The sequence below is a fragment of the Pelobates fuscus genome, chromosome 13 (assembly GCF_036172605.1).
Source record: "Pelobates fuscus isolate aPelFus1 chromosome 13, aPelFus1.pri, whole genome shotgun sequence".
Taxonomy (NCBI): domain Eukaryota; kingdom Metazoa; phylum Chordata; class Amphibia; order Anura; family Pelobatidae; genus Pelobates; species Pelobates fuscus.
In genome coordinates, this window is record NC_086329.1 from 7,788,946 (window position 1) to 7,806,689 (window position 17,744).

At 43.5% G+C, this 17,744-nt stretch overlaps 1 protein-coding gene across 2 annotated transcripts; it reads right to left on the reverse strand.

The window, feature by feature from the left end:
• Positions 1-599: 599 nt before the first annotated feature.
• Positions 600-17,693, reverse strand: C13H14orf28 (chromosome 13 C14orf28 homolog). Of its 2 annotated transcripts, none has more exons than XM_063439741.1 (5): positions 17,545-17,692; positions 3,163-3,687; positions 2,743-2,832; positions 2,525-2,659; positions 600-993 (listed from the first exon to the last, which is right to left on the reverse strand). In XM_063439741.1, the coding sequence occupies exons 2-5, from the start codon at positions 3,684-3,686 to the stop codon at positions 804-806; spliced, it is 939 nt and encodes a 312-aa protein (XP_063295811.1). In that variant the 5' UTR covers position 3,687; positions 17,545-17,692; the 3' UTR covers positions 600-803. The 2 variants fall into 2 exon arrangements, with proteins under 2 accessions (XP_063295811.1, XP_063295812.1); XM_063439742.1 differs by lacking the exon at positions 600-993 and adding an exon at positions 1,035-1,306 and having other exon boundaries at positions 17,545-17,693.
• Between the last annotated feature and the right edge of the window lie 51 nt (positions 17,694-17,744).

A 17,744-nucleotide genomic window follows, 5' to 3' on the forward strand; every position in this document is an offset into this window, starting at 1 on the left:
CGGAAATCTCCTGTAGCTTAACTTCTTCAGTTTAGTCCTGGACAGTCAGGGCACATGGTGCATTGGAGAAGGAAGAGAAACACAAGTAAACAATGTGTTTTGCCCATCACTATACTGTAAGGGAGTCACAATGTTTAGTCTAATTGCACGTGGATTTCATTTTTCAGACCTCACAAACATATTTGTTAAATAGTGGGGGATACGTAAGTAACAGAGTTTACAATTGTAATATAATATGCAGACAGATTTCTGCTCACTCTGTTTTATTTACTGAGTAAACCCAGATGCCGTGTTATTGTTTTCATATTTAAAACATAAGTTAACATGAACCTTCAATGGCCCACTCACTAAACGGAGAATTGGCAAGGCAAAAAAAGCTAAACTGTAGAAATTCTCTTAATGTAAACACACATTGTGTTATTTTACTTTGATACGGATAGTACAAAAAACAACCTAATAAATGAAGTTATATGGTATCCTCTGTCTGTTTTGTAAAAGACAAACCTTCCTGTGTATTCACAGTGCTTGCATAAAGTGAATGCGAAAACAGAAAAAAGAACAAAATACTATTTTTTTTTATTATACATCAATTTCTGCATGTGTATAAAAATATAACCAGTACAAAGAATTATAAAGTATTGCATAGCTTTCCTCCTGGTTTTTTTTTTTTTTGTCCGGAAGGTTTATTTCCTCCAGACAGTTATAGAACTACTGTAGTTCAATCAAATCACCTTGGATGCCAAGTCAACACACACGAGGAGCCCTTCATATTGCTTGGGCGAGAACAATTTCCCCTCTTTTTACTAATGCTCCTTCTCTGCAGCACGCACATAGACTAAAGAAGAAAGCAGAAGCAGCTCTGGAGGTTTGTTTAATAAGATTAAGTTGACGTTCCTAAGGCCGTCGTAATGCATCCAATAGCCATCAATCTGGAAGGCTGCGGAGTAATGGTGTTCGTCTTTATTGAACAGTGTGGCACCTTCCAACAAATACCTGAAAGGAGAAGGGATGGACAGCACTGTTACCATCATCTTACATTCAGCCATCTGATGTGCCTCTATTTAGTATACAGAAAATGCCCAGCTCAAACTACAGACAGGGCTTTCCATTAAACAAACTCATCCATCTACTACTAAGACACATGATGGTGTGTAAATAAAGATTTGAATTCTGTTCATTTCCCCTTCTCAATCCTCACATTTTCTCCAGGAAGTGTATTGTGCTTACAATAGCAGTGGTGTGTAAACCTGTGCTTTATTGGCATTAGAGGGACTTAGAGAGTTGCAGTGACATTAACAGCTTTCTACTGTGAATGACAGTCATTATCTTATGTACAGAAGTGTCATCGGAGCAAATGGTAAAAACAGCAAGATGGGATTCATTTTAACAAATTATTAAAATTGAATGGGGGAAAGAAAATAAAACAATCTTGCCCAATCAAGTTATTGTAGCCTTCCTGCACATATTGCCTGAAACGCCTTCTACTTGAGATGGTGTAAAATGCAGGATGTGACTATCTATATCAGCTCTGCACCCTAGTGGTTATAGCTATAAACACAGGGAAACCTGTTGACTAGTTTGCTACAGTACCAATCTTACATCAGTCTTAGACTTTGTTGCTTTTTCTTCTTTGATAAGAAAAGTCACCATCAGGTTTTGCTTTTTCAAATCGTAATTCACGATTCCTCCTCTCTTTATCCTTTTAAGTAACATGAGTCCTGTATATAGCAACTAATAACATTTATTTTCTTACTTCTGTCCACTCATATATATATCAATCAGAATCTGAGTGCACCTGGACACACTGATATACCGTGGGTAGCATAAGATTCTATCTTTACACCCTGCAGACAATTTGCCAACAGATAATTAATGAAACGTTATTTGGCATTTTGCTACTGGGATGCTATCTGCATAGTAGAAAATACGGCACCTACGGGTGGTGATCTTCAGATAACTAGATCTTTTAATGAATACACTATGGGGAAATTATGCCAACACAATGTATACATTATAATAATATTTACACAATTTGTAGATAAGTTTACAAAATATCATAGAAATAAAAAGCACACAGTGAAAAGCGTTCTATCGTTTATTTCTTTTGATCTGACACACATTATTTTATAATATAGCACTAAGAACCCTCTTTTTAGAGGATATTTTATATTTGCCAATATGGCTAAACGTTGACATTGCAGCTGTGGGTCCTACAGATTCATGTGCAACACTGCCCAGAACGACAAGCAATAAAAGGTTTTAAAGTGCTCCACAGGTTTCTGTTCCCTAAAAGAGCTAGTCTTTGCATCACAGATTGGCTGGCAACTGTCATCAAATGTTCTCTGCTCGTTATAATTATTTTTTTAATCAGTAAGGGAGGGTTAAAAATGTCAAGATAGCATCCCCAAACTAAAACACAGGCAGATACTCTAACAGATAAACCTGAGAATATTGTTGTATACAGGAATTTTACGGTCAGTGCTGATTTCAAGTTGTGACTCAATCACCTGCCCATTATACTTACTTCTGCTCTGATAGATCCAAATAATAGGGTACGTAAGCCAACTCTTCTGACTTCCACTGCTCCATGTTTAATATAACAAAGGGAGGGGGCCCGTGGCAGAAAATTCGAGCTGAGTACTCCCTCAAGCATCCACACCTACGAGAGAGAGATGCTTTACATGCAAGCACAGCACATCCACTCCCATCAACTAAGTGTTGTTTGGGGCCTGAATCACCTACCCGACCTCTTCACACAGTTCAAACTTGGAGCAGAAGAGCTCATCCACTGCCATCTGAATCAGGTCCCCGTGGGGTATATCATGAGGAGGGCTGAAAATTAAAGTTATACAAGATTAATGAGACTATTCATTAAACCTTGCTGAATTGGGGGTTGTGTTTCTTTTACCTCAATCTGGTTTCTGGTTGCAATGTTATCATATTATATTGAAGAGGAACATGTACAGACAAACATTAGGCCAAAATAGCGAAGTTAGAAACCTAGCTGACGTGGCAAATTCCTTATTGTTTGTCAACTTAGATTTTTCTTTAAAATTTTTATGAATTAAAAAGCAACAATAAAAACATACACTGTATTTTCACTGTAATATTTGGGAGCTGCTCTACGAACACTCACTTGATAAGGACTGTCTGCACACTCACTTGATAAGGACTGTCTGCATGTGTTTCTCCTGAAAACGAGTGGGACATTGCGAGTTTGAACAGTAGCTCTCTTGAATTGTGGCCATCAGATGCTCGAGATTTCTAGTAAAGTTCTCGTGTTCGTTCCCAAACAAGTCAATTTCTAAGGACGCTTTGTGAATTCCAGATCTGTATTGGCGTTTCTCCATCTTGTCCCAAATCCACAGCAGCTTGACAGATGTAAAATTGTAGGAGTCCATCAACTGAAGGAAACAGTCCACAAACTCACGGCCAAGGTAGTGGGACAGTTCTCTGGGGAAGTTCTCATTTTCCCGTAAAATGACATAGAGCAGCATCAGAAATCCATCTATTGTGCAGGTGTTTTTCAGCTTTATCTCAACATATAGAGGTGTGCACGAGACCGCTTTACGCCCCGCTTTTATAGTGAAAACCCCTCCCCAAGGCAGCACAGGTCTCCAAAACGAGCGGTCATGATCAGCATTGTTTTTAATTGAAGCCTTGATTTCTTCAAACAATGTCTTCATCCTGAGAAAGCCAACAGGGATTATTAGTGTCAAACACAAAATGTTAAGTAAAAGTGGGCCCTTTCATGATACATATCAATGAAAAAAACATAATAAAATCATCCACAGAGGATTACATCAGTACCAGAATAACTGCAAAATATACAGAGATTCTGTAAATATAATTCAACTTGTGCTACCTCCCTTCAATGGTCAATAAATCATCAGGATGGCCCTCTACACCAGAAACATTAAGGTCTATGCCAACAAATGACTGACAAGAGGGAGTAGGTGAACCATCCTACATGGGGTTCTCATGCAATCCATCATTGATATAATTCAAGTCACTGATATTGTAATAATCTGCCATTTACCTATAATACCCCCTCGCTGACACCGTAATAATCTGCCATTTACCTATTATACCCATCGCTGACACCGTAATAATCTGCCATTTACCTATTATACCCCCTTGCTGACACTGTAATAATCTACGATTAACTTATTATACCCCTCGCTGACACGGTAATAATCTGCACATTTACCTATTATACCCATCGCTGACACCATAATAATCAGTCCATTTACCTATTATACTCCTCGCTGACAACGTAATAATCCAACATTTACCTATTATACCCCCTCGCTGACACGGTAATAATCTGCCATTTACCTGTTATACCCCCTCACTGACACCATAATAGTCTGTCATTTAGTTATTATACACCCTCACTGACACCATGAATAATCTGCCATTTACCTATTATACCCCCTTGCTGACACCGTAATAATCTGCCATTTACCTATTATACCCCCTCGCTGACACCGTAATAATCTGTCAATACCTATTATACCCCCTCGCTGACACCGTAATAATCTGCCATTTACCTATTGTACCCCCTCGCTGACATCGTAATAATCTGCCATTTACCTATTATACCACTTGCTGACACCGTAATAATCTGCCATTTACCTATCATACACCCTCGCTGACACTGTAATAATCTCCCATTTACCTATTATACCCCTCACTGACACAGTAAAAATCTGCCATTTACCTATTATACCCATCAATGACACCGTAATAATCTGCTATTTAGTTAATATACCCCCTCGCTGACACTGTAATAATCTACGATTTACTTATTATACCCCCTCGCTGACACCGTTATAATCTGCACATTTACCTATTATACCCATCGCTGACACCGTAATAATCAGTCCATTTACCTATTATACTCCTCGCTGACACCGTAATAATCTGCCATTTACCTATTATACCCCCTCGCTGACACCGTAATAATCTGCCATTTACCTATTATACCCCTTGCTGACACTGTAATAAGCTGCCATTTAGTTATTATACCCCCTCGCTGACACTGTAATAATCTACGATTTACTTATTATACCCCCTCGCTGACACCGTAATAATCAGCACATTTTCTTATTATACCCATTGCTGATACCGTAATAATCAGTCCATTTACCTATTATACTCCTCGCTGACAATGTAATAATCCAACATTTAACTATTATACCCCCTCGCGGACACGGTAATAACCTGCACGTTTATCTATTATACCCCCTCGCGGACACGGTAATTACCTGCACGTTTATCTATTATACCCATCGCTGACACCGTAATAATCAGTCCATTTACCTATTATACTCCCCGCTGACAATGTAATAATCCAACATTTACCTATTATACCCCCTCGCTGACACCGTAATAATCTGTCATTTACCTATTATACCCCCTCGCTGACATCGTAATAATCTGCCATTTACCGATTATACCCCTAGCTGAAACTGTAATAATCTGCCATTTACCTATTATACCGCCTCGCTGACACCGTAATAATCTGCCATTTACCTATAATACCCCCTCACTGACACTGTAATAATCTGCCATTTACCTATTATGCCTCCTCGCTGACACTGTAATAATCTGTAATTTACCTATTATACCCCCTCACTGACACCCTAATAATCTGCCATTTACCTATAATACCCCTTCGCTGACACCGTAATAATCTGCCATTTACCTAGTATACCCCCTCGTTGACACCGTAATAATCTGTAATTTACCTATTATACCCCCTCGCTGACAACGTAATAATCTGCCATTTACCTATTATACCCCCTCGCTGACATTGTAATAATCTGTCATTTGCCTATTAAAACCCCTCGCTGACACCATGAATAATCTGCCATTTACCTATTATACCCCCTTGCTGACACCGTAATAATCTGTCATTTACCTATTATATCCCCTTGCTGACATCGTAATAATCTGCCATTTACCTATTATACCTCCTCGCTGACACTGTAATGAACTACCATTTACCTATTATACCCCTCACTGACGGAGTAATAATCTGCCATTTACCTATTATACCCATCAATGACACCGTAATAATCTGCCATTTAATTATACCTCCTTGCTGACAGCGTAATAATCTGCCATTTAGTTATTATACCCCCATCGCTGACATTGTAATAATCTATGATTTACTTATTATACCCCCTCGCTGACACCGTAATAATCTGCACATTTACCTATTATACCCATCGCTGACACCGTAATAATCAGTCCATTTACCTATTATACCCCGCGCTGACACCGTAATAATCTGCCATTTACCTATTGTGCCCCCTCGCTGACACCGCAATAATCTGACATTTACCTATTATACCCCCTCGCTGACACCGTAATAATCTGTCATTTACCTATTATTCCCCCTCGCTGACACCGTAATAATCTGTCATTTACCTATTATACCCCTCGCTGACACCGTAATAATCTGTCATTTACCTATTATTCCCCCTCGCTGACACCGTAATAATCTGCCATTTACCTATTGTGCCCCCTCGCTGACACCGCAATAATCTGACATTTACCTATTATACCGCCTCGCTGACATCGTAATAATCTGCCATTTAGTTATTATACCCCCTCGCTGACAATGTAATAATCCATCATTTAACTATTATACCCCCTCGCTGACACGGTAATAATCTGCACATTTACCTATTATACCCATCGCTGACACCGTAATAATCAGTCAATTTACCTATTATACCCCTCGCTGATACTGTAATAATCTGCCATTTACCTATTATACACCTCACTGACACCGAAATAATCTGCCATTTACCTATTATACCCCTCGCTGATACTGTAATAATCTGCCATTTACCTATTATACACCTCACTGACACAGTAATAATCTGCCATTTACCTATTATACCCCCTCGCGGACACGGAAATAACCTGCACGTTTATCTATTATACCCCCTCGCGGACACGGTAATAACCTGCACATTTATCTATTATACCCATCGCTGACACCGTAATAATCAGTCCATTTACCTATTATACTCCCCGCTGACAATGTAATAATCCAACATTTACCTATTATACCCCCTCGCTGACACCGTAATAATCTGTCATTTACCTATTATACCCCCTCGCTGACATCGTAATAATCTGCCATTTACCGATTATACCCCTAGCTGAAACTGTAATAATCTGCCATTTACCTATTATACCCCCTCGCTGACACCGTAATAATCTGCCATTTACCTATAATACCCCCTCACTGACACTGTAATAATCTGCCATTTACCGATTATGCCCCCTCGCTGACACTGTAATAATCTGTAATTTACCTATTATACCCCTCGCTGACACCGTAATAATCTGTCATTTACCTATTATTCCCCCTCGCTGACACCGTAATAATCTGCCATTTACCTATTGTGCCCCCTCGCTGACACCGCAATAATCTGACATTTACCTATTATACCGCCTCGCTGACATCGTAATAATCTGCCATTTAGTTATTATACACCCTCGCTGACAATGTAATAATCCATCATTTAACTATTATACCCCCTCGCTGACACGGTAATAATCTGCACATTTACCTATTATACCCATCGCTGGCACCGTAATAATCAGTCCATTTACCTATTATACCCCTCGCTGATACTGTAATAATCTGCCATTTACCTATTATACACCTCACTGACACCGAAATAATCTGCCATTTACCTATTATACCCCTCGCTGATACTGTAATAATCTGCCATTTACCTATTATACACCTCACTGACACAGTAATAATCTGCCATTTACCTATTATACCCCCTCGCGGACACGGAAATAACCTGCACGTTTATCTATTATACCCCCTCGCGGACACGGTAATAACCTGCACATTTATCTATTATACCCATCGCTGACACCGTAATAATCAGTCCATTTACCTATTATACTCCCCGCTGACAATGTAATAATCCAACATTTACCTATTATACCCCCTCGCTGACACCGTAATAATCTGTCATTTACCTATTATACCCCCTCGCTGACATCGTAATAATCTGCCATTTACCGATTATACCCCTAGCTGAAACTGTAATAATCTGCCATTTACCTATTATACCCCCTCGCTGACACCGTAATAATCTGCCATTTACCTATAATACCCCCTCACTGACACTGTAATAATCTGCCATTTACCGATTATGCCCCCTCGCTGACACTGTAATAATCTGTAATTTACCTATTATACCCCCTCACTGACACCCTAATAATCTGCCATTTACCTATAATACCCCTTCGCTGACACCGTAATAATCTGCCATTTACCTAGTATACCCCCTCGCTGACACCGTAATAATCTGTAATTTACCTATTATACCCCCTCGCTGACAACGTAATAATCTGCCATTTACCTATTATACCCCCTAGCTGACACAGTAATAATCTGCCATTTACCTATTATACCCCCTCGCTGACAACGTAATAATCTGCCATTTACCTATTATACCACCTCGCTGACATTGTAATAATCTGTAATTTGCCTATTAAAACCCCTCGCTGACACCATGAATAATCTGCCATTTACCTATTATACCCCCTTGCTGACACCGTAATAATCTGTCATTTACCTATTATATCCCCTCGCTGACATCGTAATAATCTGCCATTTACCTATTATACCTCCTCGCTGACACTGTAATGAACTACCATTTACCTATTATACCCCTCACTGACGGAGTAATAATCTGCCATTTACCTATTATACCCATCAATGACACCGTAATAATCTGCCATTTAATTATACCTCCTTGCTGACAGCGTAATAATCTGCCATTTTGTAATTATACCCCCATCGCTGACATTGTAATAATCTATGATTTACTTATTATACCCCCTCGCTGACACCGTAATAATCTGCACATTTACCTATTATACCCATCGCTGACACCGTAATAATCAGTCCATTTACCTATTATACCCCGCGCTGACACCGCAATAATCTGACATTTACCTATTATACCCCCTCGCTGACACCGTAATAATCTGTCATTTACCTATTATACCCCCTCGCTGACACCGTAATAATCTGTCATTTACCTATTATTCCCCCTCGCTGACACCGTAATAATCTGCCATTTACCTATTGTGCCCCCTCGCTGACACCGCAATAATCTGACATTTACCTATTATACCGCCTCGCTGACATCGTAATAATCTGCCATTTAGTTATTATACCCCCTCGCTGACAATGTAATAATCCAACATTTAACTATTATACCCCCTCGCTGACACGGTAATAATCTGCACATTTACCTATTATACCCATCGCTGACACCGTAATAATCAGTCCATTTACCTATTATACCCCTCGCTGATACTGTAATAATCTGCCATTTACCTATTATACACCTCACTGACACCATAATAATCTGCCATTTACCTATTATACCCCTCGCTGATACTGTAATAATCTGCCATTTACCTATTATACACCTCACTGACACAGTAATAATCTGCCATTTACCTATTATACCCCCTAGCTGACACAGTAATAATCTGCCATTTACCTATTATACCCCCTCGCTGACACTGTAATAATCTGCCATTTACCTATTATACCCATCAATAACACCGTAATAATCTGCCATTTACCTATTATACCCCCTCGCTGACACTGTAATAATCTGCCATTTACCTATTATACCCCCTCGCTGACACTGTAATAATCTGCCATTTACCTATTATACCCCCTCACTGACACAGTAATAATCTGCCATTTACCTATTATACCTTCTCGCTGACACCGTAATAATCGGCCATTTACCTATTATACCCATTGCTGATACCGTAATAATCAGTCCAGTTACCTATTATACTCCTCGCTGACAATGTAATAATCCAACATTTAACTATTATACCCCCTCGTTGACACGGTAATAACCTGCACGTTTATCTATTATACCCATCACTGACACAGTAATAATCTGTCATTTACCTATTATACCCCCTCGCTGACACTGTAATAATCTGCCATTTACCTATTATACCCCCTCACTGACACAGTAATAATCTGCCATTTACCTATTATACCCCCTCACTGACACAGTAATAATCTGCCATTTACCTATTATACCCCTTGCTGACACCGTAATAACCTACCATATACCAATTATACCCCCTCGCTGACACTGTAATAACCTAAAATGTACCTATTATACTCCGTCGCAGACACTGTAATAACCTAACATTTACCTATTATACCCCTCGCTGACACCATAATAGTCTGCCATTTACCTATTATACTCCTCGCTGACACCGTAATCATCTGCCATTTACCTATTATACCCCCTCGCTGACACTGTAATAATCTGCCATTTACCTATAATACCCCCTCACTGACACTGTAATAATCTGTCATTTACTTATTATACCTCCTGTCACCCCCTAGTTGCTCTGGCTCCTTAGTTGCTCTGACTGTGACCCCTAGTTGCTCTGGCTGTGGCCCCCTAGTTGCTCTGGCTGTGGCCCCTAGTTGCTCTGGCTGTGGCCCCCTAGTTGCTCTGGCTGTGGCCCCCTAGTTGCTCTGGCTGTGGCCCCCTAGTTGCTCTGGCTGTGGCCCCCTAGTTGCTCTGGCTGTGGCCCCCTAGTTGCTCTGGCTGTGGCCCCCTAGTGTCACGGTAATATACCCCAACACGCAGGAATAGTCCAGATAGTCAAGAGACAAGAAACCAGGATTCGTCTTACCGGACCTTAGAATGGCCGGACTAGACGAGTACAAGAAAAGACAGAATCCAGAACAAGCCGAGGTCAAGGGAACGGAGAGACAGCGTAAAGTAGAACAAGCCGAGGACTGGTACACAGAAGACAAACCAGCGGATAAACAAGCAAGGATAAAGAGAGAGCGGAGTCAGGAACAAAGCCACGGTCAAGCACCAAAAAACCAACTGAACGATACAAGCACTAAAGGGAACTGGACAGAAACCACGATAGGGCAAGGTGCAAAGGAACAGGTGAGTATAAATACCCTAATGTTCACTTTGATTGGCCCCTGTCATATCCACGCCACCAAAACGTGAGTGTATGGGGAACGTGGCATGACAGGGGCCAATGGGAGACTGATTCTAATTTTGTCTCCCACTGTCACTTTAAGAGCGCGCCCGAGACGCGCGGCGCGCTCTTAGTGTCAGGCGGGACACGTGACCGCTTCTCGCGGTCACTGCCCGCCCGACTGATCTCGTCGTTGGCTGAGCCGCGCGCGGCTTGTGCAGGAGCAGGACCGTGCGCGGCGAGAAGAGAGGACCCCGGCCGGCCCCTGGAGAGGGTAAATACTGCTACAGTACCCCCCCCTGAAGACACGCCCACCGGGCGGGGAGGAGCAGGCCTGGCAGGAAAGCGAGCGTGGAAAGAACGCACAAGGCGAGGAGCGTGAACAGCGCCAGCGGAAATCCAACTGCGTTCCTCAGACCCATAGCCCTTCCAATGTACCAGATATTGCAGGCGACCCCGAAGAAAACGAGAGTCAATTATAGCAGCCACTTCAAATTCCTCATGGCCCTCCACAGAAACCGGAGGAGGAGGAGGGACATGCCGAGTATAACGGTTGCACAGGAGGGGTTTTAACAAGGAGGTATGAAACACGTTAGGAATGTGTAGATTCCTAGGAAGATCCAAGGCTTACGAGACAGGATTAACCACATGCAAGATACGAAAAGGATCAATAAAACGAGGAGCCAACTTCATAGAAGGAACACGAAGACGAATATTGCGAGTAGAAAGCCAAACCCGGTCCCCCACAGCATAGGATGGAGCCGCCCTGCGATGCTTGTCTGCCTGAACCTTCTGGCGAGCAGCGGAAGCCACCAAAGAACACTGAACCTGCTCCCAAGTATTACGTAAACCAGTCAAATGTTCATCCAGAGCTGGCATGCCCTGTAAGGAGAATGCAGCTGGAAGAACCACGGGATGCCGGCCATAAACAACGTAAAAAGGGCTGTTACCGGAGGATTCATGAGCAGCATTATTACGAGCAAACTCAGCCCAAGGAAGAAGGTCAGACCAATTGTTCTGATGGTGGGACACGAAACAACGAAGATACTGCTCTAGAGATTGGTTGGCACGCTCAGCAGCTCCATTAGACTGGGGGTGGTAAGCGGAAGAAAACGAGAGGGAGATACCCATCTCTGAACAAAACGTTTTCCAGAATCTGGAGACAAACTGGCTACCCCTATCGGACACGATCGAAGTAGGAATACCATGCAACCGAAACACCTCCCTGGCAAAGATAGAGGCAAGTTCCTTGGATGATGGCAATTTGACAAGAGACACAAAATGAGCCATCTTAGAAAAACGATCCACAATCATCAGGATGACAGTTTTACCATTCGAAGGAGGTAATTCAACAATAAAATCCATGGATAGATTGGACCACGGCCTCTCGGGTATGGGCAACGGATGCAACAACCCACAAGGAACTCTGTGGGAGGACTTCATACTGGCACAAGTAGTACAGGCATTAACGTAATCGGTGACGTCCTTGCGTAAGGAAGCCCACCAGAAATATCTAGAAACTGCTGAGAACGTTTTAGAAATACCAGGGTGTCCAGCAGTTCTAGTGTCATGATATAATGACATAATGTCTCGTCTCTCGGGTATATCAACGAACAGTTTATCAGCAGGCCTCTCCCCAGGAGCCATGTTTTGTTTAGCCTGAATAGCTTGTAAGAGGGAAGAAGAAATAGAAAGAACAGTAGTAGCTATTATTCTGTCGGGAGGAATGACAGGGGTAACATCAATTTCTAGTTTGTCAGTAGTCTCGAATTGTTTGGACAGAGCGTCAGCTTTAGTATTACGATCACCTGGTCTGTATGTGATTATGTAATTAAAACAAGACAAAAACAGAGACCACCTGGCCTGCCTAGAAGACAATCTTTTTGCTTCACTAAGGTAGGAGAGGTTTTTGTGATCCGTTAAAATGAGGATGGGATCCCTAGTACCTTCTAGTAGATGTCTCCATTCCTTGAGCGCCAAAATGATAGCAAGGAGTTCACGATTGCCTACATCATAATTCTTCTCTGCTTTGGACATCTGTCTGGAAAAGAAGCCACAAGGGTGTAACGGCTTTTCAGGTGAATCTCTTTGAGACAAGATAGCACCTACCCCAATCTCAGAAGCATCAACTTCAAGAATAAAGGGTAGTGAAGGGACAGGATGCTGTAAAATAGGGGCAGAGGCAAATGAAGCCTTCAGGAATTCAAAGGCCTCAAGTGCTTCTGGTTTCCAGACATGAGTATTACCATCCTTCTTGGTCATTCTGGTTATAGGTGCTACAATGGCAGAAAACCCTTTAATAAAACGCCTATAATAATTTGAGAACCCCAGAAAACGCTGAATGGCTTTCAAACCCTGAGGTAGAGGCCATTCCATAATGGCAGAAAGTTTCTTGGGATCCATACGAAAACCCTTGGCAGAGATTATATAACCCAAGAATTGGACTTCTGATTGATCAAATGAACATTTTTCGAGTTTGCAATAGAGACCGTTAACAAGAAGAGTTCTCAACACTAATTTAACATGCATGTGATGAGTCTGTAAATCAGTAGAATAAATTAATATGTCTTCCAAGTATACTATTACGAATGTATGTATATATTGACGTAGGACATCATTAATAAATTCTTGAAAAACTGCTGGGGCGTTACAAAGGCCAAAGGGCATCACAGTACATTCGTAGTGACCACTCCTGGTATTGAATGCGGTCTTCCATTCGTGATCCTTTTTGATACGTATGAGATTGTAAGCACCCCTAAGGTCCAATTTAGTAAAAACTGTGGCATGTTTAAGCCTGTCAAATAGTTCCGTGATCAAAGGTATGGGGTACGCATTTTTGACGGTTATTTTGTTTAGGCCCCTATAGTCAATACAAGGCCTTAATTCGCCATCTTTCTTAGATACAAAGAAGAAACCAGCCCCTGCCGGGGAAGAGGATCTTCTTATAAATCCCTTTTCTAAAGATTCCTTAATATATTCCTCCATAACCAGATTCTCCTGAGGAGATAAAGGATATATTCTCCCTTTGGGAGGCATAGTACCAGGTAGTAAATTAATAGCACAGTCGTAAGGCCTGTGAGGTGGCAACTTTTCAGCCTCCCTTTTATCAAAAACAGATTTAAGAGACAAGTACTGAGGAGGTATGACCGTAGGCACGGAAGGAATATTAGTAGAATTCAAAGGGGTGATTTTAACAATACAAGACAAGTAACAAGACTCTTGGCAAGCATCACTCCAAGAAACTATTTGTCCTGACTCCCAATCAATAGTGGGATTATGAGTACGCAACCAAGGATACCCTAACACGAGGTGAGAGGAAGGAGAAGTAATGATCTGAAACCGAATGGTTTCAGAGTGTAACACCCCTGTAGACATATGTAGTGGTACAGTTTCATGTGTGATAACTGGAGAGCATAATGGTCTACCATCTATGGCCTCAACGGCCAAGGGTGTCTCCTTCTCTCTAGTGGGTATGTTATTCTCCTTGACAAAACTGGAATCTATAAAGTTTTCGGCCGCTCCGGAATCAACCAGGGCTAGTATATTCCCTGCTATGCAGTTACTACCAAGGTGCAGGGAAACAGGGAGAAGCAATTTATTAAGAGGCAAATGTGAGGACTCTGATGTCACACCCAAGGCCAGTCCTCTATACGGTCTTAGGTGCGATAGTTTCCCGGACGCACGGGACATTCTTGTCTCATATGGCCCCTCCTACCACAATAAAGACAAAGTCCCTCCTTTCTCCTATAAAGTTTTTCAGCGTCAGTAAGTTTGGCAACCCCTAACTGCATAGGTTCCTCCTCTGACCCTTTAGATCCCTCGGAAGTCTCAGCTCTAGGTGAGTTAACGGGGACAAAGCGTCTATTTCTGGACCTGGTATATAACCTGTCACGGATCCTGTTATCTATATCGATGAGATAGTCAATAAGGTCCTCTAGGGGTACAGGGAGGTCCTTAGCTGCTACCTCATCCAACATAGTTTCAGACAGACCTTCCATAAACGCAGTAGTAAGCCCATTGTTAGTCCAATCTACCTGTGAGGCAAGGGTACGGAACTGAATAGCATAATCGGCTACAGATTTAGATCCTTGCTTAATTCTCATTAACGCCCTGGCGGCATTTTTTGACCTTTTAGTCGTGTCAAATGTTCTACGAAACGCTGTGAGGAAGCTATTGAAATCGTGTACCATAGGTCCATTAGCCTCCCAAATAGGATTTGCCCATTCCAGTGCCTTATCCGTAAGCGGGTGCATAAGAAAACCCACCTTAGATCTATCAGTGGGAAATGAACGTGGGTACATTTCAAAGTGGAATTCCACTTGATTAAGGAATCCCCTACATGTCTTAGCGTCCCCTCCATACCTAGGTGGCGGGGTTAGATGTGCTGAAGCATTAGGCATATTAGCTGTGTCTGGTACAGGGGTTACAGGAGGCGCAGGTACAGGTACCGGAGCTGATCTGGATAACAGTGTCTGGATGGCTTGAGCCATTTGATCCATACGGTGATCCTGTTCTGCGAATCTAGCCTCATGAGTGGCCATCTGTTGTCCTAAACCTGCGGGGTCCATGGCCCTATCGTAATGTCACTGTAATATACCCCAACACGCAGGAATAGTCCAGATAGTCAAGAGACAAGAAACCAGGATTCGTCTTACCAGACCTTAGAATGGCCGGACTAGACGAGTACAAGAAAAGACAGAGTCCAGAACAAGACGAGGTCAAGGGAACGGAGAGACAGCGTAAAGTAGAACAAGCCGAGGACTGGTACACAGAAGACAAACCAGCGGATAAACAAGCAAGGATAAAGAGAGAGCGGAGTCAGGAACAAAGCCAAGGTCAAGCACCAAAAAACCAACTGAACGATACAAGCACTAAAGGGAACTGGACAGAAACCACGATAGGGCAAGGTGCAAAGGAACAGGTGAGTATAAATACCCTAATGTTCACTTTGATTGGCCCCTGTCATATCCACGCCCCCAAAACGTGAGTGTATGGGGAACGTGGCATGACAGGGGCCAATGGGAGACTGATTCTAATTTTGTCTCCCACTGTCCCTTTAAGAGCGCGCCCGAGACGCGCGGCGCGCTCTTAGTGTCAGGCGGGACACGTGACCGCTTCTCGCGGTCACTGCCCGCCCGACTGATCTCGTCGTTGGCTGAGCCGCGCGCGGCTCGTGCAGGAGCAGGAACGCGCGCGGCGAGAAGAGAGGACCCCGGCCGGCCCCTGGAGAGCGTAAGTACTGCTACACCTAGTTGCTCTGGCTGTGGCCCCCTAGTTGCTCTGGCTGTGGCCCCTTAGTTGCTCTGGCTGTGGCCCCTTAGTTGCTCTGGCTGTGGCCCCTTAGTTGCTCTGGCTGTGGCCCCTTAGTTGCTCTGGCTGTGGCCCCTTAGTTGCTCTGACTGTGGCCCCCTAGTTTCTCTGGCTGTGGCCCCTAGTTGCTCTGACTGTGGCCCCCTAGTTGCTCTCGCTGTGGCCCCTAGTTGCAATGGCTTTGGCCCCCTAGTTGCTCTGGCTGTGGCCCTATAGGGGCCCCTGGGAGCCAGGTTCCGCTCTTGTTATGACAGTTGGAGGGGGAGGAGCTCCAGGTTCTGGCTGTGGCCCCTGACATGCTGACACAGTAATAACCTGCACATTTACCTATTATACCCATCGCTGACACCGTGATAATCAGTCCATTTACCTATTATACTCCTCGCAGACAATGTAATAATCCAACATTTACCTATTATACCCCTTCGCTGACACCGTAATTATCTGTCATTTACCTATTATACCCCCTCGCTGAAACTGTAATAATCTGCCATTTACCTATTAAACCCCCTCACTGACACTGTAATAATCTCCCATTTACCTATTATACCCATCACTGACACAGTAATAATCTGTAATTTACCTATTATACCCCCTCGCTGACATCGTAATAATCAGCCATTTACCTATTATACCCCTCGCTGACACCGTAATAACCTACCATATACCAGTTATACCCCCTCGCTGACACTGTAATAACCTAACATTTACCTATTATACCCCCTCGCTGACACCGTAATAATCTGCCATTTACCTATTATACTCCTCGCTGACACCGCAATAATCTGTAATTTACTTATTATACCTCCTGTCACCCCCTAGTTGCTCTGGCCCCTTAGTTGCTCTGGCTGTGGCCCCTAGTTGCTCTGGCCCCTTAGTTGCTCTGGCTGTGGCTCCTTAGTTGCTCTGGCTGTGGCCCCTAGTTGCTCTGGCCCCTAGTTGCTCTGGCTGTGGCCCCTGGTGGCTCTGACTGTGGCCCCTTAGTTGCTCTGGCTGTGGCCCCTAGTTGCTCTGACTGTGGCCCCTAGCTGCTCTGACTGTGGCCCCTTAGTTGCTCTGGCTGTGGCCCTATAGGGGCCCCTGGGAGCCAGGTTCTGCTCTTGTTATGACAGTTGGAGGGGGAGGAGCTCCAGGTTCTGGCTGTGGCCCCCTGGGGCCCCGAGGCTCCTCCCCCCTCTCGCCGGTCCTCACCCGGTCCCCTCGCCGTGTCTCAGCCGTGGATCCCGCGCGGAGGGCCCCGGGGGGCGTGTCCACCGAGCACCGACATCAACCCGTCCGCCAGGCTCGGCTCCGGGGGTGGCTCCCTCAGCGCAGCGTAAACAAAGCGTGCGTCACCGCGCTCTGCGTCAGCGTTCCACCGTGACACGCACCCACGCCGTCACTACGCTGAA

Coding starts and splice junctions, on each gene's coding strand:
- C13H14orf28 (XM_063439741.1), bottom strand. CDS start 3,686: ATGAAGACATTGTTTGAAGAAATCAAGGCTTCAATTAAAAACAATGCT. Junction 2,833..3,162: donor ATGCAGACAGTCCTTATCAA/GTGAGTGTGCAG, acceptor TTTAATTTTCAG/CCCTCCTCATGATATACCCC. Junction 994..2,524: donor TTGGATCTATCAGAGCAGAA/GTAAGTATAATG, acceptor TTCTCCTTTCAG/GTATTTGTTGGAAGGTGCCA.